At 37.7% G+C, this 27,551-nt stretch overlaps 2 protein-coding genes across 4 annotated transcripts in view; one reads left to right on the forward strand and one right to left on the reverse strand.

The window, feature by feature from the left end:
* Positions 1–27,551, reverse strand: part of LOC135843721 (uncharacterized) — a 61,657-nt gene that overhangs the window by 14,560 nt on the left and 19,546 nt on the right. The window lies entirely within an intron of this gene.
* Positions 19,628–25,590, forward strand: LOC135843694 (uncharacterized). 2 transcript variants are annotated; one of them, XM_065361667.1, is made up of 4 exons: positions 19,628–21,671; positions 21,742–22,619; positions 22,686–22,937; positions 23,097–25,590. In XM_065361667.1, exons 2-4 carry the CDS (start codon positions 21,938–21,940, stop codon positions 24,452–24,454), a joined length of 2,292 nt encoding a protein of 763 aa, XP_065217739.1. In that variant the 5' UTR covers positions 19,628–21,671; positions 21,742–21,937; the 3' UTR covers positions 24,455–25,590. The 2 variants fall into 2 exon arrangements, with proteins under 2 accessions (XP_065217739.1, XP_065217731.1); XM_065361659.1 differs by having other exon boundaries at positions 21,742–22,937.

Genomic DNA, 27,551 nt, shown 5'->3' on the forward strand with positions numbered 1-27,551 from the left:
CATAGGCGCAGTAGAACACAAAGTGTTCCAAAACCGATTTCTGAAAAGCGAAATCAGAAAACTGTGGAAAAATCCGATATCGTATCAAACGAAAACATGAACGACAAATACACATTCACTCCTCGTAGCACGAATATTCCCGCCCACCCTCCCAGTGAGGACGATGATATAAAACACCTACGTAATTTATTACAAGAGTCATGGAAATATGACAATACACAAATGCAAACAATTTTTGATAATCAACGCGAATTAGCATCGCATATCGAAACAACAAAATCGGTAGCAACTGAAGCGAGAAACATCGCTCAAACCGCAGCTGAAAGTGCGTCGACATCGGCGTCACACGCACTCGAAGCATGCAATCAAGCGCAAGACGCAGCTACAAACGTACAATACGTACGCCAAAAATTAGATGAACTAAATGACTGGGCAGTTAATTACTCAAACAAATATACGACATTAGACGAAAGCGCTAAAAAGAAATTTATAGAAAACGACAATAGAATGCAAAGCATCGAACAAAATGTAGCCGAACAAGTACAATTAGTGAACAATTGCACTATCAACCAAATGGCACTTACAAATACAGTATTAAAAATTCACGATTCGCTACAAGCAAATCCACACCAACGTGCGATCACAGGCGCAGACACGCGACCAACGAAGATCGACTACACAGCTATGCGTAACGCGGGCGTGTTCTTTAACGAACAGCGACGTTATTTCCCATACGAGTACATTAATGCGTTTGAAGAATACATTCTTGGATTTAATGTGACTGAATTTATGAAGGCCGCAGCCTTCCGTGCGAACATAGACACGAAAGACCAATGGGCTTTCAAAAGTATTAACTTACAAGTTCATGTATATAACGATTTACGCACGAATTTTTTAAATTTCTACTGGAATGCGAAAGCACAGCAAGATGCTGAAAACTTTTGCGATGACGCAAAATACTGTCGTTCGTTACCAGAAATCATTGGATTTATGATACGATGGTTGGAAAATTTCAAAAATTCCACTATTAGAGATGAAAAATTCATCGTTGACATGATGAGAGATAAGACACCAAAAATGTACGCATTATATGTCCAAAAACCGGACCTAACGATCGACGAATTTATTGAAATCTTAAGACAAATCTCGAAAAAAGAACATAATCCCAAACACAAGGAATTAAAATATACACCCGAAAAATTTACGACACAAAATACTAACATACCTGAGTTACGCACAGCGCAAAATAATCTATTGATGCAGCAACAGCAAATGCTACAACAGTTCCAATCTAGATTTACACCGGAGCAATATGCTCAATTCTACAATCAACAAATGAATCAAAGATTCAACAGACCTCAAAATCAAAATAATTGGAATCAAAATGGTCAAAGATTTCAAAGACAACAAAATAATAACCAATCAAATGGCGGCCAACGCCAACAACACAATAGATTTCAACAAGGTACACAGAGACCACCCCTACCAATACAAGGTAGGCAACAACAACCTAATACAGATACGACAGTAGCTATCTACAAACCTCCACAAGGAGGAAATCAACAACAAACATTACCAGTGAAACAAATGGAAATGGATGGCGTAATGCCAGACTACGGTCAAGAATACACCCCCGATTACGGGTATGATAACTACGGCAATTATGTCGATTTCAACAACACAAATTATGACAACAATTTGGATGATAGCTACCCAGACACAGCCTCTAATTCATCGCAGAATTATTTCGATACATCGATGACCCAAACACAAGCACCTATGACATATCCATATCCACCGGTATTTCAAGCACCCACATATTATCCCTACCCGCTAATGCAAATGCAAATGCCGACTTACATGCCACAGGTAGATCCAAATGCGCTCGCAGCTCAACAAGCAGCACTACAAGCGCTAAATGAACAACAAGCTGCGCAGCAGCAACCATCGAATGTAACTCAAGGTACACTCACAGCGCCGGTAAACGCGCTAAACCAAACGAATGCGCAAACACAAGCGCAAATTACGATTTTACCTCCTCCGAAGAAGGAAACTGAAGAGGAAAAGAAGAAACGTTTAGAAAAAGAAAAAGCTGACAAACTTACGGGAAACAAGTAGAGCTAGGCGACGCGGAGGCTTCGTCTAGCAAAATGCTTCCTCCACCGATTATGCAAAAAAATGCATTCACAGAAGACTATATATGGATAGGCGACGGTATCGTACACTTTATAAGACGAGGAACGGTACGCAGAGCCGAACAACTACCAGAATATATAAGGGACCAGATTGACATTAGAACATTACTAAAACTAGTTTGCAAAACCAACTTTCCAAAAAATGCCAAATACATATTGTCCGCAGGACAAATTGAATTTAATCACTTTAATGCGCCTACTGAAATGGTAAAAGACAAATTACGTTTAATCGTAAACGCACTGCTAGAAAAAGGAGCGGAACGAATAATACTATTAATGCCAATAGCAAAACCACCGAAGAAAGGTGAACAAGGCACGAGCCTACATCGATACAAAGAGTATCGTAAGATGTTCCAAGAAATAGCAGACGACCACCCTAGAGTGACATTTCATAAGCAAATAGCTTACGAATTTTTACGCACTGAAACAGTCGAAAGCAACAAAAAAGGATGGTTCATTCAACCCGAAGAATCACCCAACGGAGAGGTTATGCCGATTGAGGCTACTTTTCACTATTGTCAAACATACGACAGGTATTATCCTGACATGGCGATGTACCCCATAGTAATGGACTTATTATGCAAAATATTGCTAGATGTAGACGATTCAGGCGAAGAAATGCCCAAAACAGGTAGTCTATTGAAAGAACCAATAAGCTACGTACGAGAAAATAAATTCAGCGAATGCTGTACACAAAAAACTCAAGATAAGATACAACTTAATCGCAAAATGATGAAAACTTTGGTAGCTGTTTTAGCCCAAAAAGTAGACATAGATCCAGCTACTGGAGAATACATGCGAAGAGAATTTCGATCACAAGAAAACGGAAAAGCCGAATTCGTAAGAATAACTTACGATCCACCTACAAAAAGTGCACAGCTTTCAAAACCCTACAACGCAGAAACGGCAATCAAGCCGAGATCAAAGAAACATATCTTAGAAGAACGAAAACAAATCGAAGATGACGATAAAACCGACATTGAAAATGAAATAAAAACATTTGAGGTAAAATCCTTGAACATGAATGGTACTATACCACCGGACAAAATTGTACACTATGACTATTACGAATACGATTCGATACTTGGAATGAAAAAAATTAAAATAGACAACCTCGGAAATCGAGAAATTTACGAAGACAAAGCATCACAAATGAGACCAAATGATCATCTAAACGAGGCAATTTTAATGATGCCTGACATAATGGACTTAAATGATGTACAACTATCATTTGTAGACAATTTAAAAGACGATCCATGGATCAAAATATCCAAATATGAGCCAGACGAGGATGAAGAACATCCAAATCAAATCAAAAAGATTGAATTGACATTAGAGCAAAAAGCTTTAGACATTTTAGAATTTATGAAAACAAATGAGAGTGAAGCTCGTCACGAAACAAATTTACAACGACCAACAATAAACACAGAAGATTACTACTGCGCAATCCCCATATTTATAGACAATGTACCTATACCAGCTCAGCTGGACACGGGGGCATTGCCCAATGCAATGACAAAACCGGTAGTAGATTACCTAACAAGAGAGCATCCTCAATGGATCAAATACATAAAACTGGACCACCCAGTAAACTTAAAATTAGCTGATAATAAAATCATACGAGCAATGACACATATTGTAGAGGTATGTGTACGCATAGGCAACCACATGCTAACAATGCCATTTTTTATACTAGACACTGACGGATACAGCGTCATAATTGGTAGACTATCACTAAGATACTTAGGTATAAAAATTGACTGTGAAAATGGTCAAGAACGAGCTATCTGCAACCCTAAGAATGGTATACCGTTCACAATACCTTTCCTCACAGAAGATGAACGTTTTGAACTGACACCTAGATTTGGTTATGGTAGCTTACCATTGAAAAACATGATGGTATATCCACAAAATGTACACAGTACAGTACGAATGATAAAAAATCATACACAATACCTAGATGAAGATTGGGCTCACGAACAAGAAAAAGCCAGAGAGCTTTACAAGAAAAATATGAAAATAGACTTAAACAATCTCGTAGTTAAGGGATGGATTACTCTTGAAGAAGCGAATAATGCTTGGAAAGAACTAGAAGAATATTGTGACATTTTCAGCTTTAATGCTGGTAAATACAAGGGCGAACAAGTCCGATTCAAATTTATAAATGACATTAAAGAACCTGACTTGAAAAAATGGAGAGGAGAAAAATTCCGACCCTCACAAAAGATAATTGAATCTTTACGACGAGCTATATCAAAAATGCTGAAATTAGGCATAATAAGACCTTCAAGGTCAAACTACATAAACACCACAGCTCCAGTAATTAAAAAATCTGGAGACATACGTTTATGCTTAGACGCTGACGAATTAAACGCAGTTTTACAGAAAGTACTCACTGAACCAAGTCCGATAGAATGGATAATTTACGAGAATACAAGTGACAAATATTTTTGTACTCTTGACTTTACGTCAGGATTTTGGCAACTTGTTCTACATGAAGCTTCACGAAAATTCACAGCGTTCCAAGTATGCGGACAAGTTTACGAGTTTTGCAGACTCCCTTACGGTTTAAAAATCTCAAGCGGAGAATTCGTCCACATGATGAACCAAGTTATTCCTGACCAGAAAGGAATCACAAAATTCGTCGATGACGTGAAGGTATCTGGAGCTACATTCCAAGAAACACTAAAGAGACTACTATACGTATTCGAACGTATTCGTGAAAATGGATTAAAATTAAATCCTACAAAAACACAATTTTTTCGCGAATATGCGGAGCACTTAGGATTTGTAATATCCAAAGACGAAATTTCCAAACAAAAGGATAAAGTTACCAAATTTATGGAATTTGTGGACAAACATACAAACAAAAAAGGTAAATTTAATATCACGACAGTAAAACAATTACTACAACTAATTGGACTAACAGGTTTATATAGGAATTTTATTCCTAATTACATGCAATTATTGCGACCAATTTATAACTTGACTGTAGGTAAAAGTGCTAAAGATGGCAAAATACTGTGGGGCCCAGCCCAAGAAGAAGCTTTTGAAAAGCTGAAGACAGAATTCTGTGCAGATTTTACACTGAAGCCACCACCTCCTGACGTCGAGTTATATCTCGATACGTACGTAAGTGAAGATGCTATGAACGCAGTTCTATTTTACATTACAAATAAAGACAAAGAAGACGAACAAAAGCATATATGCTTATTTGTATCGATCGCATTCGAAGCTCACCAAAAGAATTTTACACCTTTTGATAAGGATATGATGGCGCTAGTCCAAGTACTTAAACGCCTACAAATGTGGGTATTCGGACGTGTAATTCACGTAAAGAAAAACCTATTAGCCACAATAAATAAATACAGAGACATGATGCAAACGCATCGCAAAGCAGCATATTGGATTACAATGCTCAACTGCTTTGACTTACAATTTTCAATGACCAAATCAAATAGGATGCTTTATATGATGAAAGCACCTGAACTCGAAATAAAAAATTTCGAAACGATGATTTCAACTTTTGACTTAAAATTTTTGGACGAAAATGTCCCAAGACTTTTTGACAAAATGTCAAATATATCTAAATATCAACAAACTGATGAAAACTGCATCGCAATGATGAAAATAATGAAGGAATATATACCTGTGAAAAACAAAAAAGAATTAGACAAAAAGAAACGGTTACTAAACCGATACAAAATTGTAAATCAATGCAATACGAATATCGGAGAACGTACTGAATCCGACACAGACGAAGAGATTCAAGACACTGTAAAGAAAAAGGAAATTCTTATGAAAAGACTTGATGACGATACATACGTTCCCTACTTGCCAACAGAACTCTTTTATGACACAGTCGATTTTTTACATACTGCCTATGGCCACACTAGTGCAAATAAATTAGACGCAGCATTTCGTCGCATTTATTACCATCCAAAATCACTCGATTACATTCGAGAAATCACTAATGCATGTATAATATGCAAACTCAATAAAAATTACGCTCAGCCAAAAGTGCTTGAATTCGGAAAAATAGAAGCCTACTCAATGGGAGAGGTACTCTCTGTAGACATTTATGGACCAGTTCCAGCTATACAAGGGGCACCTAGATACCTACTAGTAGCCAAAGACATTTTCACGGGCAGAAATTGGCTAAGATCGATGCCAGAAATCAAAAAAGAAAACGTTTGTCGAGAGATGAAAACAATCCTAGAATGGATAGACAAAAAGGGTATTAAACCTAAGAAAGTAATCTCAGACAATGGGAAACAATTTATCAATGATGACTGGTACAACCTGCTGGAAGACAGGAATATAAAAGTGGCACACACGAATGCCTACAATCCACAATCGTCGTCGGTTGAACGAACGATGCGGATTATTGGAGACAAACTCCGGACTAAAATCAATAAATTACACGATCCCTTTACAACGCACATATGGTGGCACACATACGTTCAAGAAATTGAAGACGAAATTAATAACACACCAGGTCCTTTTGGATTTAAACCTAATGAGGCCTGGGGCATACAAGACTGTATTACTGACAAAATGCCACACAAAGGGGCCAAATACGATTTTAAACATAAACTGATAAAGTTATTACATAAATTAGCAAAGATTAAATTACCTTCGATGACAATCGAACAAAATCACAAAACAACATTAATCCCTGAAAAGGATGTATACTCGGATCCTGACGGCTATGCGAGAGTGACAGCTGATGGAGCCTGCTCCAAAAATGGAGACGAAGACGCCGTAGCAGGCATTGGAATTTGTTTCTCAACTGACAGTACAAAAAATATTTCACAGAAATTGGAATTTGACGGTGAATTTAGTCTATCTAATAACTATGCCGAACTAAAGGCAATTATAGTCGCACTAGAGACAATGTTAAAGAACAACTTTAAGAAAGTAAAATGCTTTTCGGACTCCAATTATGCGATCAAAGCATTGAACTACACTGTCACAAGATGGCAACAAAACAACTGGCTTAACTCGCGTAAGAAGCCAGTACACCACAAAATTTTATTTGAACGAATTCTGGAATTAGTAAAAAAATTCACAAGTGTACAGTTTATACACGTATATGCTCGTAAAATCGAGTACACAAACGTAATCGCAGATCAATTGGCGAAAAAAGCAGTCTACACGACTGAACACATGAAGTCCAAAGTGGAATCAATGACTCCTTCTCAAATAATTGAGAATTACATACGCGAAAGGCGTAGACTACAACGTATAGAAGAAGAATACAAATACAATAAGGAGCATCCTGATCCTACTATCTTGAAAAAAGGAGACATGGTTCTACTCACGAACCACAAACAATCCAGTAAGGACAAGTGTACTGGAGAAAAATTTTACCCTAAAAAAGTAGGTCCCTACCTAGTAATAAAACGTACAGGAATAAATTCCTATTTACTAGAGCCCACAGACGACTCAAACATCAATCGTGTAGCCAACATAAGGCAACTCACTCTTTTCCTAACTCAAAAGGAGATCGACAGAATGGAAAAGGATGACAAATTACATTCATACATTGATCAACGAAAAATGATTGACAAAATCAAAGACTTCCTAAACAAACATAAACATGATGATCAAAAATCATCAACAACTGACTCGGAAGAGGATGTAGAGGGAGAAATATATTCATACCTCCTTACTGGGAGAAAAATATTACATAATTACACAACCTGATGCGAATATCCGGGCCGCGATTCCTTATCTCTAGGGGTGGATTAGCCCTTATCATGACGTAATTATTAACCAATAATAGAGAAGGAACGCGCGCACCATTCCCCCACTTTATCCCCACCAGATTTTATATATTTCTACCCTGAGCTCTGCTAGTTTTCACTCTCACAAATCAGTCTTCATATTACTGCCGTCCTGCCTGGTTCTCCCTTGGACTACCTTGGTTGAACTGGCAGGACTGGGCCTGGATTGTCCATCAATATTATTTCATCATATTGATTCTATTTATTAATTCTATTAATTTGGTGACATAAAACTAGCCAGGTATATGGAGCTCAGGGGCCACAGTGGGTCAGTGGTACTCTTTATTCCGAGTCTCATAAGATGATGGGATAGTGTGTATACTAGCTGACTTGGTATACTATCTATTATTTGCACTGAAGTCAGGAAGAGGTTACTTCCGGAAGATCAAAACAACCTATTCTCGAGGTGTACTTAGGTACTCATTCCTTTTCCTTGTTTAAAGTAAAAACATTGTAAATTAACTGTCAAGATACCACACAAAGTAATTGCACAAAAAACTCCACAATAAACCATTGTAATAACGTTTCGTGACAATACAGAGTGTTTGAAGTTAATTTGACTTTCTTATTCACGTAAGTGTTTGATGCCTCATATACTTATAAATATCCGATGATAATATTACTTGTACAAAGTCCCTCGGGGGGAGAAGCACATAGGGCAAGGGTATAGCCTTAAACTATTGATTCGAGCCTTAGAGCACATTTGTATGATAATATTTAGGGGCAGCCCCCCAATTGACACCTGCTGGGGACTGACCAAGTGTAGATAGGATTATTTTCTAGATTGACCCCATGGATACCTCCCTGAGGGTACTGGGCATGTCAACCTAGACTAGACCTTTATATGTAACCATCCATATAACTGTAGTAAAATTCTACCCCTACATTTATGGCGCCCAACGTGGGGCTCGAATACTGATTAATTAATATTAATTCACGTATTAATTAAGTCAACCCGCTCATTCGTATGCATTGCACTTCGCATAAATGAGCACCAAAGTCCTACAATTGCACTTAACTGTAGGTGTGGAAATAGTATGTAGCTCTAATTTGACTCGCTCTTGGAGCTGCCAACCATTTCTTCATACCCACCAAGACCTGTCTGTTAGGAAGGTCGAGGTCATATTTACGATACAATTGTTTTGGAATTGATTAATTAATTCTCCTATTATTTATTCATTGGTTCGTATGCGCAGACGAATTGATTTTTAGAGAAAGTTGCAGAAAAATTAGGATTTTCTGAACAGTCTGTATCCATGTATTTTTTGTTAACAATGCCCATAGAATTCGTTCTATATATGTCAGCGATTAATTTACGAAAAATTCTGAGCATTTTACCATCAGATTTGCATTATTCAATCGAATTCGTTCTTCCGAGGGTATTAATCCAACTACGCAAATTCCATTAAATAACCCACAAATGGAATGCAAATATACCCCCTCGCATGTCTACAGTGATGAAAAATTACGAATCCGGATTAATATCTATCACTGTGTGACCTAACAACTCATCATGATCGATTAATTTACGCAAATCTACATGCTCACAAAAAATATTAATTTTATACTGCAGAAATTTACGAAATTCACGAAGTATTTTGCGTCAGGTGGACCTATACACCCCCTGGGGCAAATTACCACGAAGTATATAGACGAACCGCACTTCCGAATGCGTCATTTTCGTCATGTAGCAGTATAAAATATGGGTACTTACTTGGGCTAAAATCATTCATTTGAATTCGTTTCAAACCAGCCCAATATTATGTCCGAATACCCATTCCAGATTCGGATAATTACCCTAGACTTCGTTCCTATTTTTACTCTACTGAGAAAAAAAAGTACGAACGATTTATTTATTAGAAAATTCATCTCATTTGCATATGAGATGGAATTTTTACAGTAAAGTTAGATGTTTTTGTGCACTGAGCATTTTCGGCACACAAAACAGGTACTGTCATCGATTATTAATTGACAGCTTGATTCAAAATATTCGCACCTGTAAATATTGTACATTTCGCGATCCAGAATATTATTGCATCATTCGTTCAATTTTTGACAAAAATTCCATTTTTATGCAAGTTCGAGAATGAAATTTTCTTATCTGAACCAGACATGTCGTACAGATAACGATGCTATTTTTAAACCCTTTCGCAAACCAACGCGGAAGTACCATTATTATCTGACAATTACGCAAGTTGGCGTTTGAACATGTTGTTATCTACCTAGTGAGGTAACGTACATGGAATAAAAATAGCCTGGGATTTCCAACATTATTGCACCATTTGTGATGGATTTGATTAATTTTCAACCATTCGTTGCAGGTTGCAGTAATAACCAGCATAATATTGCCCTTGGGAAAAACCAACGACACCCTTATCAGTAATTGAATTTATTTTTAGCTACAAGATAAGCATTTAACATCCCTTATCAAGATGTTCCCATTGTATTAATTTCATTTGGATTGTCCCAACCAAGCTATTTTTAAGCCAACTTGTCAAGGCCTGTGGAAAATATTGATTCGTTATCAACCCCAGACAGGAATGCAGACACCCCTATCTAAATACCTTCGTATTTGCGAGCTATTTTTAGGTTGTCTAGACACCCTTATCTGAAAAGATAAGAATTTGTTCAGCTTTTAACACGAAAGGGTAAAATTATTGCATCATCCTGCACGCGAATCAACATCCCCCACTCCCTAAAAATCACGACACACCCTTTTTTGCGGCTCGGATTTAAGCTGAAAGTACATGAGCAGTTAGCTAGACCAGTTAATTCGTTTTTAACCCTTGATTCGTTCACACCTAGCTCTCTGTTACCATAAACTGCTCATTACTATTGATTCAGTTCATTTGTTTGGACTTAGAATTATTTCACCATCATACAGCAAATATTGATTGGGACTCAACCCCCTTCGATCCTGAATATTATTTGAATAAAGTCTTAGGCCATTAAATAAATTCAATTTGTTATTTGCGTATTATTTCAATTATTTATCCCAGCCAATTTAAGGAGAATATTTCTTTCGAAATATACGATTTTTTGGAGTTTGGATGTGAATATTTGCCACATATCAGATAACATTATTCCGGTAAGTACTGCTATTGGTATTTTGCATCGTTTATACTTACGACATAATCCTGGAAAATAAATAAAACATTAATTTGTATTTATTTAATTAATGTGGATATTACTCTGGACTTATTTACGCATACCTGCACAGATAGTTTTCTTCTTCACTGCGATAATATTGGGAGTATTATATCTCACGGAACTATTTGAACGATTTTTCAGTGCATTTTTCTCCGGAAATCTATCTGAAACATTTTACAATAGTAGTTATTTATTACTATTTATCACAACTAAACTTACAATAGTTTGGTATTTTATTCGTTTCAATCGTCGTAATATCGAATAATTCCTGACAATACTCCAGTTATAATTAATTTATTTACGTAATTAATTAATTAAATCGCAAATATGAGTAAAGAAGACATCTATGGTACTCATAATGGGAATCCAAGTAGAAATGGTTCCAGACCTACTATCCAAAATACAGATGAACCCCAAATTTGGACACGTAGAATGGCTAAATTGAATGCTCAAACTGGTCATCCTACTCAAAGTAGTGAGAAAGGCCCTACTGCTAAATTTCTGTCCGAAACACAGAGATTTTATTCGTCTAAAAAACCATCTGTACCTCAACATCAATCGATATTAGCTCAACCTTCAATTACGACTGAAGGAGGAAAAAAGAAGGTTCGGTACACTCTTCCCGATGGAACTATACTTGAACCATCTACGTCTACGTTTCGAAAATCTATCGAACACAGGCCTATTAATATTGACATATCAGCTGTTAATAATGACGATGACGAGCAGAATGTTGAATACTTACGAAATAAAGAAGATTCTTATTTTTGGATGGATATGTTCGAACAAGTACCTGAGTTTAATCTTGAGGTACCTCCACCAGTAATTCAACGGCGTAAACCACCCACGCCTACCGCTCCTACAATCGAAGAAATTAATAGACCTAATCACCGAACTATTGGTACCAACACCGATGGAGCTGGTGATCCAGACGTAGAGGAAATACCTATCGAACCACCTCAACCAGTTGAGAGAATTTATTGTTTCGATCCATTTGATGCAGAAGTTGCATTCAATAATCCTAATATCGATAAGTACGCAATTCCTGAAGGCGAAGATCTAACTGTTCAACATGCTAGAGAAATCATTGCTTGGATTCAAAGAGAAGCTACTGGCTGCTCTGACAGAATTACTTCAGTTAGAGATCGCATTAAAGGTCTTGAAAATGGTATTTCAATTACCCGAGGAGATCTCAAAGATGTTTACATCACGGCTCAGGAACAGCGAGGAATGGATCACGAAAATATGAAGAAATATTTGAACGATGAATTCGGTAAAGCTGCGAAGAAGTTTAAGGTATATGATGAGATGATTAGAACTCTGAAACAGGACAACATTAGACACGATAAAGACAACGCTGTTACTAAGAAAGTAACGAAGGAATTATCTAACGCAGTAGAAGACCTTTACTACTATAATTACCATGGTAAATATTTATCCGACGAAGCTGACGAAAATACTGGTAAAGTCGAAGTTAGACCTACTCAGTATGATAAAACCCCTCGTCCCCCTGGTGGTACCGGAGGTGGTCAAAGCTCTAATCGACGCGACGATAGTGGTAACGATAGCGGCGATGACGACGACGACGATGGAGGTATTGATCCATTTAATCAATCTGGTGTATTCTTCAGTAAGAACAGGAAGAAGAAGGTATCATCTCGATTCGTACCTCGCCAGCGTCAACTACGTTACGACTTGGAATTTTGCGAAGGAAAGCAAAACCTGAAAGCAAAACACTTCGTCAATTTAGGAATTTACCTTGATAATTCTAACAAATACGATGTTATGGGTTTCATCGAACGATTTGAAGTTCAAATGCGCGATGAACGTGCTAGCGAATCACAATATCGTTCATTATTTTCCCAATTAATTCAAAGCAACGAAGCGAAAGCTTGGAAAGTTAATGTTGATCCTAATTTGAAATATTACGATTACAGAGATAGCTTTGTACGGAGAGCTTGGGATGAACAACAGCAGCTTAACGCTAGGAATTATTTCATGTCTATTCAGTTTACGTCGAATTCTTCGATGGATATTGCTTCAGAATTATTGAAATGGTTTAACATATTAGCTGATACTGATATTTCCGATTCGCTGCTGTTAAACACCATTTTTATGCGAGTCCCGAAAGACTTAGTTTATCAATTTGCTGAATGCAATGATAACCGAGTTTTATTCAAACGAAAATTGGATAAAATGACCAGTCATGAAGAATATAAAGGAACTCCGTTTCAACTACAGTCCAGTTTTAATTCATTTTGGTTACCACCAATAGGCAACAATGTCTCGACGCCTAATACTGGTTCTGGAACTAAGCAACCTCGTAATTTGAATAATTTCTTTCAATCGGATCGATTCAACAAGTTCGCTAACTCGAAAAGGAACACTAAACCTGGACCCAGCGGTAGTAACAATGCTGCTGCAGGGGCAGGTCCAGCTCGAACGAAGACTAACGTAAATTCAGCTGGTATTGATATCGAAAATTTACAAGGTATAGCTATTGAATATGCTCGTTGGATGGAAGAACAGGAGCAAGAGGAAGAAGAACCTCAAGTTAACAAGCCAAAAAACTTGCAGACTCCCCCTGCCACGACAGCGGGGGAAGTACAACAATAATTAATTCCACTGATTCTTCTACCGTAGATCCTCTCAATGATTACGAAATTATCGGAGATGGATTGGCATATTTCATTAAGTATGGAAATAATACCGATATTACTGAAAATAAACCTTACCTAAAGGAAGTAATCATCTTAAAAGAATTGGCTCATGAAATTGAGAACGCCACTTTTACGAAGAAACACGTAATTATTTCCATGGCAGACTTTGAAATCAACGACGAATCAATTGCCACTGAATACGTAGAAAAACACGTTGACAAAATCGTACGCCTATTAATTCAAAAAGGATTTGAAGACATACTCGTATTATTTCCACCAGTGCGACCTATGAAGGGTTCGTACGATACTACGACTATCAAAAGATGGTATGATTTTCTTCATATATTCCAAAGCGTAGAAGTGTCACGTAACGTTCGATTTGCTTCTGAACCTGCGAAATTATTGGCCAGATTAATGAAAAATCCATCAGTAGGACCTCAATGGATCGTTGCTCACGATGAATACGATCAGGTAGTTCCTAACATGGAATTATTTTATTATGACGATCGTATTAAAGATTATAAAATTAGTATTAAGGCTCGCGATGAATTACTTGGTTTTCTAAGGAAAATCTGCGATCCTACTAAGAGAAAGATTGATTCACGAACATCTCCTACCGATGAACCACATGTTTCTGAAGAAGAAGAAGATACTATCTACGTATCTGACGAAACAGGAAACGTTGGTCACGTAACTGTGGATTCATTACGATTATTAATTAACAACATGGCAGCTGCTAGTTGCGAAGCTTCTACGGATATGTTACGTACCTTAAACAGATCGATGAGTGAACAACTCGACGCTTCTCTCAATACTTCCGATACCTCGAATCTCGATTCTGGTATACACGATCAGGAAGAGAGTGAAGACGTTACCGAAGAATTTCATGATTTACCAGATAAAGATAAGTTTAAGCATTTCCCAGCTAATTCAATTAGAATGGTGAATGGTATTTCCGTAAGCAAAGATTCAAACGATACGCAGGATCCTACGATATTTTCGAAACCACCTATGAAAGTATCTGAAATTAATCGTACATTAATGTCACAATTACTACACGATAAAAGCGATCAAATTACCTGTGTAATTCCACTTCGTTTGGGTAATGCTTGCTATCCAGCTCAGTTAGATTCTGGGGCAGTTCCCAATATTATGTCCGAGGAAACAGCGAAGTATATTATGGATAATCATCCAGATGATTTAGAATTCATTCAGCTCGACGCACCGGCCGTCTGTGTTTTGGCTGATTCTAATGAAGCTGAAACAGCTGATTATATTATCGTTCCGACATTATATTTTGGGAAACATGCATTAAAAATTCCTTTTTATGTACTTAAAGGTTGTAACCAGGTATTTATTATCGGTACTCAATCAATGAGGCATCTTGGAATTGAGCCCAGAATTTCACGAGGTAAAGCTATCTGTCGTCCTTCGCCGAAAGTTCACACAGAAGTAGTTGATTTCTTAACACCTGAGCAATATGAAAATAAATTAAATATTTCTTCAGCTGAGATGAAACCAGCTTATAAAGCCGAAATGAATCGAATATTAGGTCGTACCAGTACTCGTAGTAATTACTATAAGTTACCTGAAGGTGTGATCGACGATGGACCGGAGATATTTGTTACCAGATTGAAGGCAGATTTAGCTGACGCTGTAGCTGCTGGAAGAATTACTTTACAACAATCTGAACTTGCGTATCGTACGTTGAGTGAATTCAAAGATGTATTTTCACGATTTCCTGGAAAATATATTGGAAAGAAAGAAGAATTAATTTTCAATATTCCTTACGATAAAATACGTTATCGAGGGGCAAAATACAATCCCTCTCGTAAATTAATGGATGACTTACGTAAGGAACTTCAGGTGATGCTTGCTACTAACGTTATTGAGCCATCTAACTCGATTTACATTAATCCCATCGTGGTGAATGTCAAAAAGAGTGGCGAGATACGTGTCTGTCTGAATCCTGTGGATTTAAATCCCATATTAGAAGTGAATTATAATGAAGCTGGGCTTCTTGACAGAATCATTACCGAAGATGCTGAAGCTAAATTGTTCAGTACTCTTGACTTCGTGTCGGGGTTCTGGCAGATAGTATTAGCTGAAATATCACGTAAGTTTTGCGCTTTCCAAGTTGATGGCCGCGTATATCAATTTATACGACTTCCGTACGGCTTGAAAATATCTTCTGCAGTATTCGTTAATATGGTAAACAACATCATACCAGATAAACAGGGAATTACGAAATATGTTGATGATATTCTTCTTCGATCTGCAACATTTGAAAAGATGTTAGGATTATTAGTAGAAGTACTTACGATATTACGAACTAATAATTTACGTCTTAACGCTAAAAAGACTACATTCTTTAAGGGTGAAACCGAACATCTTGGTTTCAATTTGAGTCATGGAGCAATTTCGAAGCAATCTGCTAAGATTGATAAATTTAACGATTATATTGCTAAACATACGAAGAATGGAAAATTTATCCTCAAAGATAAAATACAAATACTCGAATTTATTGGTTTGACTGGTTTATATCGAAGATTTGTTCCTAATTATCAACAAATAATTGCTCCTTTGTATGAATTAACTTGTGACAACGTTCCCTTTGAATGGGGACCACGTCAAGATGAAGCTGTAAAAAAGTTGATCATTGAATATACGAAGGATTTCGAATTGACTCCACCTCGAAATAAAATTGATTTATATTTAGACACGTACACGTCTACTGACGCAATGAATGCTGTACTATATCAGCATTACGAAAATCAAGACGAAATAATTATGTTTTCCAGCCATAGTTTTAAGCCACACCAAAAGAAATACACTCTCATTGAGCGAGAGATGTATACGTTGGCTAAATCAATCAAAAAACTACAGCTGTGGCTACACGGAAGGACAATACACGTTCGTAGCGACCTATTTTCTATCGTTAGCAAATTTGAAACGCTCGCGGAAATACATAGAAAAGCCGCGGGCTGGATAACGTTATTCAATTGCTATGACTTAATCTATGATTTAAGAAAAAGGCATAAAAAATGGTTCGGCATGCAAGCGCCGGAACTTACCATTAACAGCGTGAACTGTATTAATTCCATTGATGGCAATTACGATCTTCCAGGACGAATTAAATCACAATTACTAGAACATTTAGCTCGTATACACATTCTACAGAAGCATGATTCCAGATGTATGAATATCGTTCAACGTCTTAAAACACCAGACGATGATTTGAGCGAGACAGCTAAAACAATCAAGGAAAATCTAAGTAAACGCTATTCAATTGATACTACCGATATTAAGGAATTACTCATGTACACGTACAGAGATAAGACTAAAGTACCTGTACTTCCGGATGTATTATTTAAGGATTTGATATTATATCTCCATGAGATTTACGGTCACGTAGGTGCGAATAAACTCGAAGCTATCTTTCGCAGGCTCTATTATTCCGCCAACGCTAAACATCTTATTCGTTTTATCACCGGTGAGTGTTTACACTGTAAAACAAATAAAAATTACTCGGAAAGAAAGCCACTTGAATTTGCGTATACACAAGCATACTCACTAGCTGATGTTATTTCCGTGGATATCCTTGGTCCTATTTCAAACTACTCAGATCAGCCTCGTTACTTATTGGTTTCGAAAGATGTGCTTTCTGGAAAAATTTGGCTATCACCATTGAAGGATATCGTGCAAGAAACTGTTGCTGGGGCAATGGATGCTGTAATTAAGGAAATCAAAGCTAAAAAATTCAAGATTCGTAAGATTATCACAGACAATGCTACTCAATTTACTAACGCTATATGGAAGCAGTTACTTACGAAGCATAAGATTGCCATTGGTCACTCGACAGCTCATAATCCTCAATCTAATTTGGTTGAGCGTTCTATGCGTGATATTGGCAATCGATTACGAGTAAAATTAAACACTCACGCTGAAGGAGCCTACTCACATCATGGCTGGAGTACATACGTCAAGGAAATCGAAGAGGAAATAAATAATACTCCAAACGATGTAAACGTACCTCCGAACGAAGTTTGGCGAATCGATGAGCTCGATACTGAGATTCCTGTTAACAAATGTGAAATTGATGCAAGGTATCAATTGCGTCTATTTAGAGAAGCTCAACAAAAGCTTGATGTACCGTCCATTATACGTTCTCAATTAATTGATGATAAGCTCGATATGCTGAACGATGTTTATACTTCCTCTGAAGGCGTCGTATGGGTATCCATTGATGGTGCTTGCGCCAATAATGGATCTGAGGACGCCATCGCAGGGATTGGAATTTGTTTTCATCCTAATGGATTAAGAAACATATCAGAACGTATTGAGAATAAAAATTACACGTTAACTAATAATTTAGCCGAAGCCGTAGCTCTACTTACCGCTATGGAAATAATGTTGAAGAACGATGTACGTAAGTTGAGAGTAATCTCTGATTCTCGCTATTTGACCTCAGCTATCAATGATACTTTTGGAAAATGGTCGGAGAATGACTGGAAGAACTCGGCTAACAAGCCAGTCCACCATCAGGATATTTTCAAGGACATTATGCGATTAAAAACACAATTTGAGGGCTTCGAATTAAGTCACGTATACGCTCGTGGAACCGATTTTGGAAATTTTACAGCTGATAAACTAGCTCGTAAAGCTGTTTATACCAGCGATTTTGATATTAGTCGAATTAACCGAATGTCTAATCATCAAGCGCTCATAAGATTAATTAAAGAACGCCGTGCGCTACATAATCAGTCGAGAGAGCAAAAACACAACAAACGATTTGGCGATCCCAGAATTTTCCAGCCCGGCGAACTCGTATTGATTACTAATCATAGATTATCGTCTGCTGATAAAGGTGCATCAGCAAAGTTGTATCCAAAGAGATACGGGCCATTTGTTATAATTTCTCATGCCGGTAAAAATTGTTATGAGGTTCAGAAAATTGCTGACAAATCAGATCGACGTCTGATTAACGTTCGGCAAATTACTACCTATTTAAATTTATACCATCTTCGAATTTTGCGAAAAGAACCAAAGTTACGCAGCTTGTTAGACAAGCGCTCATTACGCAAGAGAATTTATCATTTCGCCGAGCATAGAGACCTATTGGAAAAATTCATTAAAGACCTAGAAGCTCCTAAGAAGCCGTATCGTAAGTTTGAAGACATGAAAGAAGATGAAAAGCTGTCAGAATTTAATAAAATTCGTAAGAAATATCGAAGGAAACCCAACGAATCAGATCAGGAACAATTTGATTCAATTTTGACCAAGGTAGTACCTGAAAAGGGTGAGAGGGAAAATATTCAAAAAGAAGCTAATACTCGTTATAACCTGCGCAAGCGCAGAATTGATTTGAATTACGATGAAGGTACGGATTCACCCGAAGACGCACCTGCGCCGACACGAAAGCACTATAAGAACGTAAATTCAATAATTTTGAACTTGCTGAATCACGATCAACGAATGAAATTCGTTCATTTTACCACCGCGCTTCCTGATTGGTCGGAGATACCTCCCACCACTTTAAAGTTCACCTGTTGAGTACCTACAAATTTAACCGATATTTCCGCAAATATTTTTTTTTTTTTTCTTTCTTGTATTCATTATATTGCATACCTTCTTGCTGCTCATATCGCCGCTGCTCTCTCATTAAATAAATATACTGAATATTTGTTCATTGATTTGACTACTGGATATTTTCAAAATATGACGCACAGTATTTAGCTGGAGCGTTTCCAATTTATTATTATCAGATTATATCGTATATTTTCTAGTTTATATACTAGACAGCGTTACTACCTATTTATAATAAAATTGATTCGATACCTGTAAATAAAATATTATTTCGAATTGATTAATTTTCCCAATTATGTCAGTAATTAGTCGCCAGTCACCCCCGAGGTTCATTAACCTTGGCGAAAACGTATACAGGGTACGCAGATTTAATGGTAGCTATCAAAACGTATTTATGCCCATTACTTACGACTCTCTCGAAGACAAATTGATAGAGGCTAGATGCCGATGGGGCCCTACCATGCCTATGGACTTGCAAGACCATTTTATGTTCGCTCAACAGCATTTCTACGTGAGCAGATACATTTCACTATCTAGGCACGATGGTCTCCATATCTGTCATGCATTCATCAATGGCTGGTGGGTCATAGGGGACGGAATAGCACATAGTATTGTACGAGAGGTCCTAAAAGATGAACCCAGAGTCAGAAATTTGTGGGATAACTCACGAGTTTCAGGTACAAATATTTCTGCTAAAAGGCTATTATTCAATATTCGTCGTCATAAAATCAAAATACCCCCTAGAATCATTATTTCCATGGGAAGCCACGATATGCTGAAAGAAACTTTCAACAAAGCTTGCAGCAATACGACGGAGCTGTTTGCTCATTTATTGAATCATGGCGCAGAGGAAATTTTGATTTTGCCTAATATTCGTTCCCCTTTGTTACCTGATCAGACATTACGTAATAAATATCGAAAATTCCTCCAAAATACTCTCCCTAAAATGGATTCAGAAATTATTGATTTTGCGTGGAATTGTGAAGAAGTTATTGATAGAGCTGATCCATTCTATAAGGATGGTGTTGGCAATTATTATTGCAACCCTAACATTCATGCTGAACTGGCATTTCGAATCATTAAATTTACTCAAAATTGGGAACCGTATTGGAGATTGAATGTCTAAATTCAACTGATATTTACGTAAATGTCTGCTAAATGCTGCGATACTTTGTACATATCGTAAATCTATTAATTTCCATTTCGAATGGCGTACTAATTACATATTTTGTACATATCATATTCGTTTATTTGAATAAGAGAAGGCATTTTATTTGGTATACCTATTTGTTTTGCGACTACACCTGCTTGACCGAAGGCAGTTTAATTTTGTCAATGTGAAAAAATCTGCTCGCAAATAGTTGACGCAAATGCGATAACATCGATAGGCAGAAGAGAAAGAGAGGAGGTGGTGTTTTCGGTAACGTTCCTAGAACACAAAGGATCATTCCTTATCTTTTTCTTGGAACCGGTCGCCGAGCCGATGCTCAGCTTATTGCGACATTCAGCGCCATTAGTATTCTGTCTTTGTTCAGGTGATGTTACTTTCTAGCCATCTCGGTATAGTTGTGAATTTTTCTATGTGTTTTTGCGATTTTTTATTATAATTTGTTATTTTACGTTAAAGGTAAAGTTTATTTGTTCTCAACTGCGTTATAATTAGTTCGCAAAGGTATATTTTTATTAATTTGAATATTTTTTACCCCAAACAGTGTGTGGTGCGACGCCATCTTTGCATGGATTTGTTATTCGACGATATTTATTTGGAGTTAATTCAACGTAAGTAATTCATTATTTTCGTATTATTATTCGTTTAATTACCATCGTATTAGACCTACTAGTTGTACAGCACGTGTGTTATTCGTACATCGTACCTGTAAAAACATCTACTTCATATGCTTACCATACACGCTTGATGAAGGTATATTTTTAGGAAAGACCTAATTAAAATATCGCATTTGGTACGTAATAATTACTTTAACTGATTCATTCAGGAATAATAAAATAAAAAAAAAAAACGGAGGAGAAAAATCGAAGCATTTTCCACCAGAATTCTTATAAAATATTCATTCTGATTGATTTAGATACACACGTGCTGATTGTTTGATTAATTACTTACGTAAATTTCGCCGAATCATACCATTAATCACTGTGTTTTGTACAGATTGATTGTTGGAAGAAGATTTTCTATTATTATTTTCGTTACCGAAGAAGTATTCTATTTGCGGTGTTAATCGTCGTCCTGCCATCATTTCGGTGATTTACGTTACTCTCGGTTGGAGAATTCAAAGGTGAAACCATTACTATTTTGATTATTATTCGTTTGCATATCAGAATATTTACATTTGTCTTTACCTACAGATCCACCTTCTCGGTCGGATTGGCGGTGCTTCCAGTTCTTTGGAGATATTTTGTAATTATACGGAGACGTGTACTGGAACGTTAATTTTGTCATCTCAATCTACTCCTTGGAATTCACGAAAGGTAGATCTAATTCTAGAATTAATTTTATCATTAGTTTACAAACCATTTATTCGGTATTTCCGTAAAAATAGTAATGGACATATACCGATATGTACGATGGGATGGATCCCAGTATTCATATAATATACGCATGCTCGAAAATCCAAACCATTCCATCAATCGAAGTGGAAATTCTGATCGAAACAATGATGACCATTCTTACGAATTACCTGGCATACCATCGCATTCTTATTATATAAATGATGTTGATGTTCGATTAATTGACGAACCTATCGATCAACGTTCTGATTTCGAAGATTTGTCCTATTATTTCGATAACGTTGACCTAAACGACGCTGATTTTGGTGTTATTTCCAGTATGCATCCCTACCGTGCACCATCTTGTCAATGGTGCGGTGAAGTGTTCGAGGAGCATCAGGAGGTGGTTAGGAATGAGACATGCTCTCATTGTTACCACCGAATGTGCGTCCGAGATATGACTGAGCGTAGGACTCCTCAGGGAAATAGAGTCGTTATGCAGGCACGATGTCAAAACAGAAACTGTGGAGCAAACGTCGTGAGGCAACGCTACCATTCGTTGAATTTTCGATATGAGGTCCCACGCAACGTTTGTACGATCGCTCGCCACCGTCAACAAATCTCTACGCTCGAAGCTTCGGTAACACAATCCCAAGTTAACAACGGGATTTTACGTGAACGCAACACGACTCTCCTGCGCGAAGTTGAAGACTTACGCAGCCGACTAAATAATCGAGGTAGTATTAGTTCATCTATTGATTTACCCTGTGAATTCTGTAAATTAATTCACGCTAACAATTTAGATCCGAATCCAGTCGATGAAATGCATGCCATTCAGGCCGCCATGGCTGCCGAAAATAATCCACCGATAAATCTCCAGCGACAAGCTGCGATCAACGAGGCTAACGAAATGATGGACGAGGTAGAGCGTTTAATTGAAGCAGACATTCCCGTAAATAATCCTGTAGCCGCCGAAAGAATCGTTGATGACGTAATACTTGTCAACGAGGAAGGTTTTGAAATCGAACGTATCGATACCGAAGAGTCCGACGGAGGTACGTTATTTACGTTAGACTCATTAAATCATTCGTTTTATTATAAATTTCGTAAAAATTTAACATACGGTGGAATTTGCTATGTCTCGACACGTAAACATTCATTATTTCCACCCAATATTAGAATTTACCAAGAGCAAATTTGTTTTCATATTTTAGGCGAACAAGGCGATATCCCACCACCAGGTGTGGTCGAAGCTGATGCTCCTGAAATTGAATTACAACCACCGGAGATACCAGCCCCGTCTGTAATCAACGAAGCTGCCGTCGATCACGCTCCAGTCATTGCTGATAACGCTTCAGTCGTCGCTGACAACGATGCCGTAGCACCAGTCGCCGCTAACGATTCCGAACCTGCCGACAATAATGTACATTTACCAGTCGCCGAACATGACGAAGATGCTGCTAACGATGCACCAGTAGCGGTCGAGAATGATAATCCAGCTCCATTAGCTGAAGATCGACAACCGCCGGCACCAGTCCCTAATCCGGTCGCCGTAGCCGTTGGATTAATTCCCCGTCAACACCCGAGGGACCCAAGACCACCGCCACGCGATTTGCGTTCCGATTATTACCATCAACGCGATGATTTTGTAAACGCAGTATTACGTGAACGAGCTATGGCCGAAGCACGATATCTACCTCAGGCTGCTGAACGCAATGTAGTCCGCAATGCTGAACCACCGCAAGGTGCGGCTCAGCTGATGGACGATGAAGACGCGCCTAACGAAGATATCCGTGATGAGAGAGAAATCCGGCTATACGATGGAGGCGAAGATGGCCAACAGATGCAGAGAGGTGTATTTCCGAACCGCCGTACTAACATCATGGCGAATTTGCATCGTGCCGGATACGAACCACACGGCCGAATTGATCGAAATCTTCGATATGAATTTATTCATCAGTCGAATCAGATGTACTCCGCTCTCTTCACCTCCTGGTCACCTGACAACCGTCAGCCCATCACCAGTATCTTTTTTAACGGATACTGGGTCATTGGCGATGGGCTGGCGCACGGTGTCGCCAGAGAACCTCTACGCCGTAACGCAGTGTTGAAAAATCGTTGGGATCGATCGAGGGTTGCAGGAAGTTTCCTGTCGGCGAGAAGGCTCATTCATAATATTGAAAATCATGTCCTGAACGTGCCTCCCTTCATCCTTCTCAGCATGGGCGTACACGATCTTGCGATGGAAACTGAGCTCAACGCTCGATTAAATACTCAGGCTCTAATCGAATTCCTGTTGCGTCAAAACGTTCGCCAAATATTGATACTTCCGCTAATAATTGCGCCGCGACGTCCGGATGCTGAGGTGCGAACAGAGTACCGTGATTGGATGAGACGCGTCCTACCGGCATTGGACCGAGAGCGTGTTCAATATTTAGACTTTATTGAGCCGATTGTGGACCGCGTCCAGCCTTATCATGAGGACATGGCCGGTATAATTTATGCCCATCCCTTCGTCCATTACGACGTGATGATGGCATTAATCCACCTGCTCGACCCCGACGACGATTAAACCGACATTTACGTAAGTTTCACCTGTACATAGATTAGTTTACTCGTTTTTCGCTCAAAGTGAGTTATTTGTTCAAGCATGTTTATGCTTATACTTTTTGTATTATTAGTTTAATTGTTTTTTGAAGGGGAAATCGGTATAATTAGGCCGAAAAACTATTCGATATTATTTTCATTACGAGCCTCGCTGAAATTCGATTTCAACAAGGTCCACCCTTCGTGGCTTGTTACCCACTTTTTCATTACGATTTCCCCAATGAAAACTAATATTGTGATTTATTTTGTGAGTGTTATAATCATTGTTTATTTGTTTTTTGGCGTTTTTGCCAGTATTTTTATGTTTATTACTTTAATTGTTCTTATTGTTTATTAGTTTTCTAATGTTTTCTCATTATAATATACTCGATTATTTACTAAGGAAAAAAGGGTACGTGTTTTCTCTATGAGATGTACATTTACGTTAAAAAGCTAATTGTTGATTTACGCTTAGAATTAGCCGATTATTATTTTTACCATCTACGTATCCCTTAATTATTATATCCCAGTAGTTATTTACGCAATCATGTTATTCGTTATTTTTATTGTTTGTTCTTTGCGTTCTCGCATGATTTAATGCGAATAGAATAAATTTTGGTTTGAAGAAGTATTCAATATTATTCTTTATTTTAATTATCATATTTGCAATCGTACCATTGAAAATGAATGAATTTTATGAATAGCTACCTGGGAATGCGAGTATTAATTAAACTGAAAAGATCGATAATTTGAGAAAATAATTAGAGCCAAAAAAGAATAAAAATATACTCACATCATTACTAACGAAAGGGTTATACTTGAAATTAGAGAGAGAGACGTTTTGCTCTTGTTTGAATGATTTTAGGTATTTCCTCTATTAATTTATTATCGTAACATTGAATATTATTGATTTTGGGTATTTCCGAATACTTCCATAATAAAATATAATGTTCAATTCGAGAAGATACTTACGCAAATATCTTTTAGATCGATAGGTATTCGAATGCCCTCCCCTCTGTATTATCATAATGCAGAATTCAATTTGAAACTACATCGATGGGTATTTCCAAAATGCCAGAATTGCATAGGTACTTGATAATTATTTATTTTTTGGATACTTATCTACGTTAGACATCTTACCTGTCTGAGATGTACGATAACTCGTACATACCTTGCAAGCCATATTTCCACCTACCTGTCTGTGTATTGATAAAGTACCCTAAAATAGAAATTACCAGACAGCGGCTATTATTTCAAATAGGCTTTTGCAGACAGCTAATCTAATAAGGAAATGAGATAAAATTCCCCTACCATATTCTAGCTTTTGCATTCTGATGCTACTTCGATAGGTAGAGACTACGCTTCCTTCATTAGTATTTTCAACAGGTGTCTGTCAACTTGTTCTTTTTCTTGTGCCTATTTATTCGTTGTAATTCATTTTGGCATTAGTATTTGCGTATAGTATACTTCGGTTTTTCTGCTTTACTTTGATTCGGTTTATATCATTAGTGGTTCCAGTCATCATTGTTCCAGCTATGGAGACTCCATTAATCGACGATATAATTATTGCTGTGTGTCCTGTCTGCGATCATACTTTGGCTGAGCCACCGCAAGGTAACTCCATTACTTCGATGATAGTGACTGGTAAAGACTGTAATCATGTTTTGCATTTAAAATGCTTAATGATCGCTACTAAAGATCTAAAAGAACGAAAAATTAAGTGCCCTTACAAAAAGTGCATTGCGTTTATTAATCTCTCTACAGTACGCGAAATTGGTATTAAACGATCGCCTGTCTCTGACAGTATTAAATTATTTATTAACAACGCTACGCGTAACCAATTAGTACAGCTTAATCTTCAGAATAATGAATCATTCGTTCAAACTGCTAGATTAAACAGAGATTTACGTAATTCTATACAAGCAAACAGGGACCTTAATTTACTCTTAAAACAAAGAGACAACATGATTGCAGAACTACAGTCGTTATTAGATAACAAATCATTAGTTCCTAGAATTAAGACTGAGATTGATTTGACAGTGGATCCAGCCAAAGATGAAAAGACAGTCGATACCGTGTCGTTGCGCAGCAATTCTCCAGCTCCTTCGATGTCGAAAGCTTCAATGACCGTCGCTCCGACCCCGAGACCAGTCGCTACTCCGGTTAGACCTGCTGCTTCGAGTTCCAGTGTAGCTACCGCTCCAGTAGAACCAGTTGCGTCTTGTTCCAGAGATATCACTGACATACCGACGATAAATCCATGTGACCAGTACTCGATTTCTTCGTTATCATCTGACGACTCCGATGCTGACTTCGATGATATTTTCCAGCCAGCTTCTTCGACTCGAACATCGCCGCTGATACCATCTCTTGGTCGCATCTCATCACCGTTGATTCCAGCGACTATGCGTACGTCGTCTCCGTTAGCTTCGCCACCTGTAATCAGAAGATTACGTGAGAATCCACGTCTGAAGGTAAATCGTATCGTTATGCGTAATGAACCTACTATTAATTATCACCATTTACCTGAAATTGGTACATTCGTTAAATTACGTATGAATAGCGATAGTATTGTCACGACGGCTGTATTTCATTCGCTGGTAGCTGGGTTACCATTCTATATTAATCGACAGCTACCCAGTGACGCTGCTCGCTATTGTAGCGACTACCAATTCTATTACTATGTCGCGATGGGACGATTGAAACGGTCTGATGGAATTCGCGAACCAACGTATTACTTCCAAGGAAACTGGATCATCGGAGATGGCATTTGTTATGGTATCGTTAAGCACGCTATCAGCAACGTCCCGACACTCAGTATTCAACTTACGAAGAACCTATTCCTGAAAGAAAGCAGACCAATCGAAGATTTAATTAGACATTTACGTAAGTTCGTCGTCGTGCTTCCTAAATGTATTATGATTACATTTGGACAATACGAGATTGCTGCTAATCAGCCATTAAAAGACATTAAAAAGGCTGCACATGATCTTTTGCAATTCATACTCAAGACTCATGTAGCGCAGATTATCATATTGCCACCGATAAGCACCGAACTTACTGAAAATCTATGCAAGGCATTC

Source organism: Planococcus citri, chromosome 1, assembly GCF_950023065.1.
Source record: "Planococcus citri chromosome 1, ihPlaCitr1.1, whole genome shotgun sequence".
NCBI lineage: Eukaryota > Metazoa > Arthropoda > Insecta > Hemiptera > Pseudococcidae > Planococcus > Planococcus citri.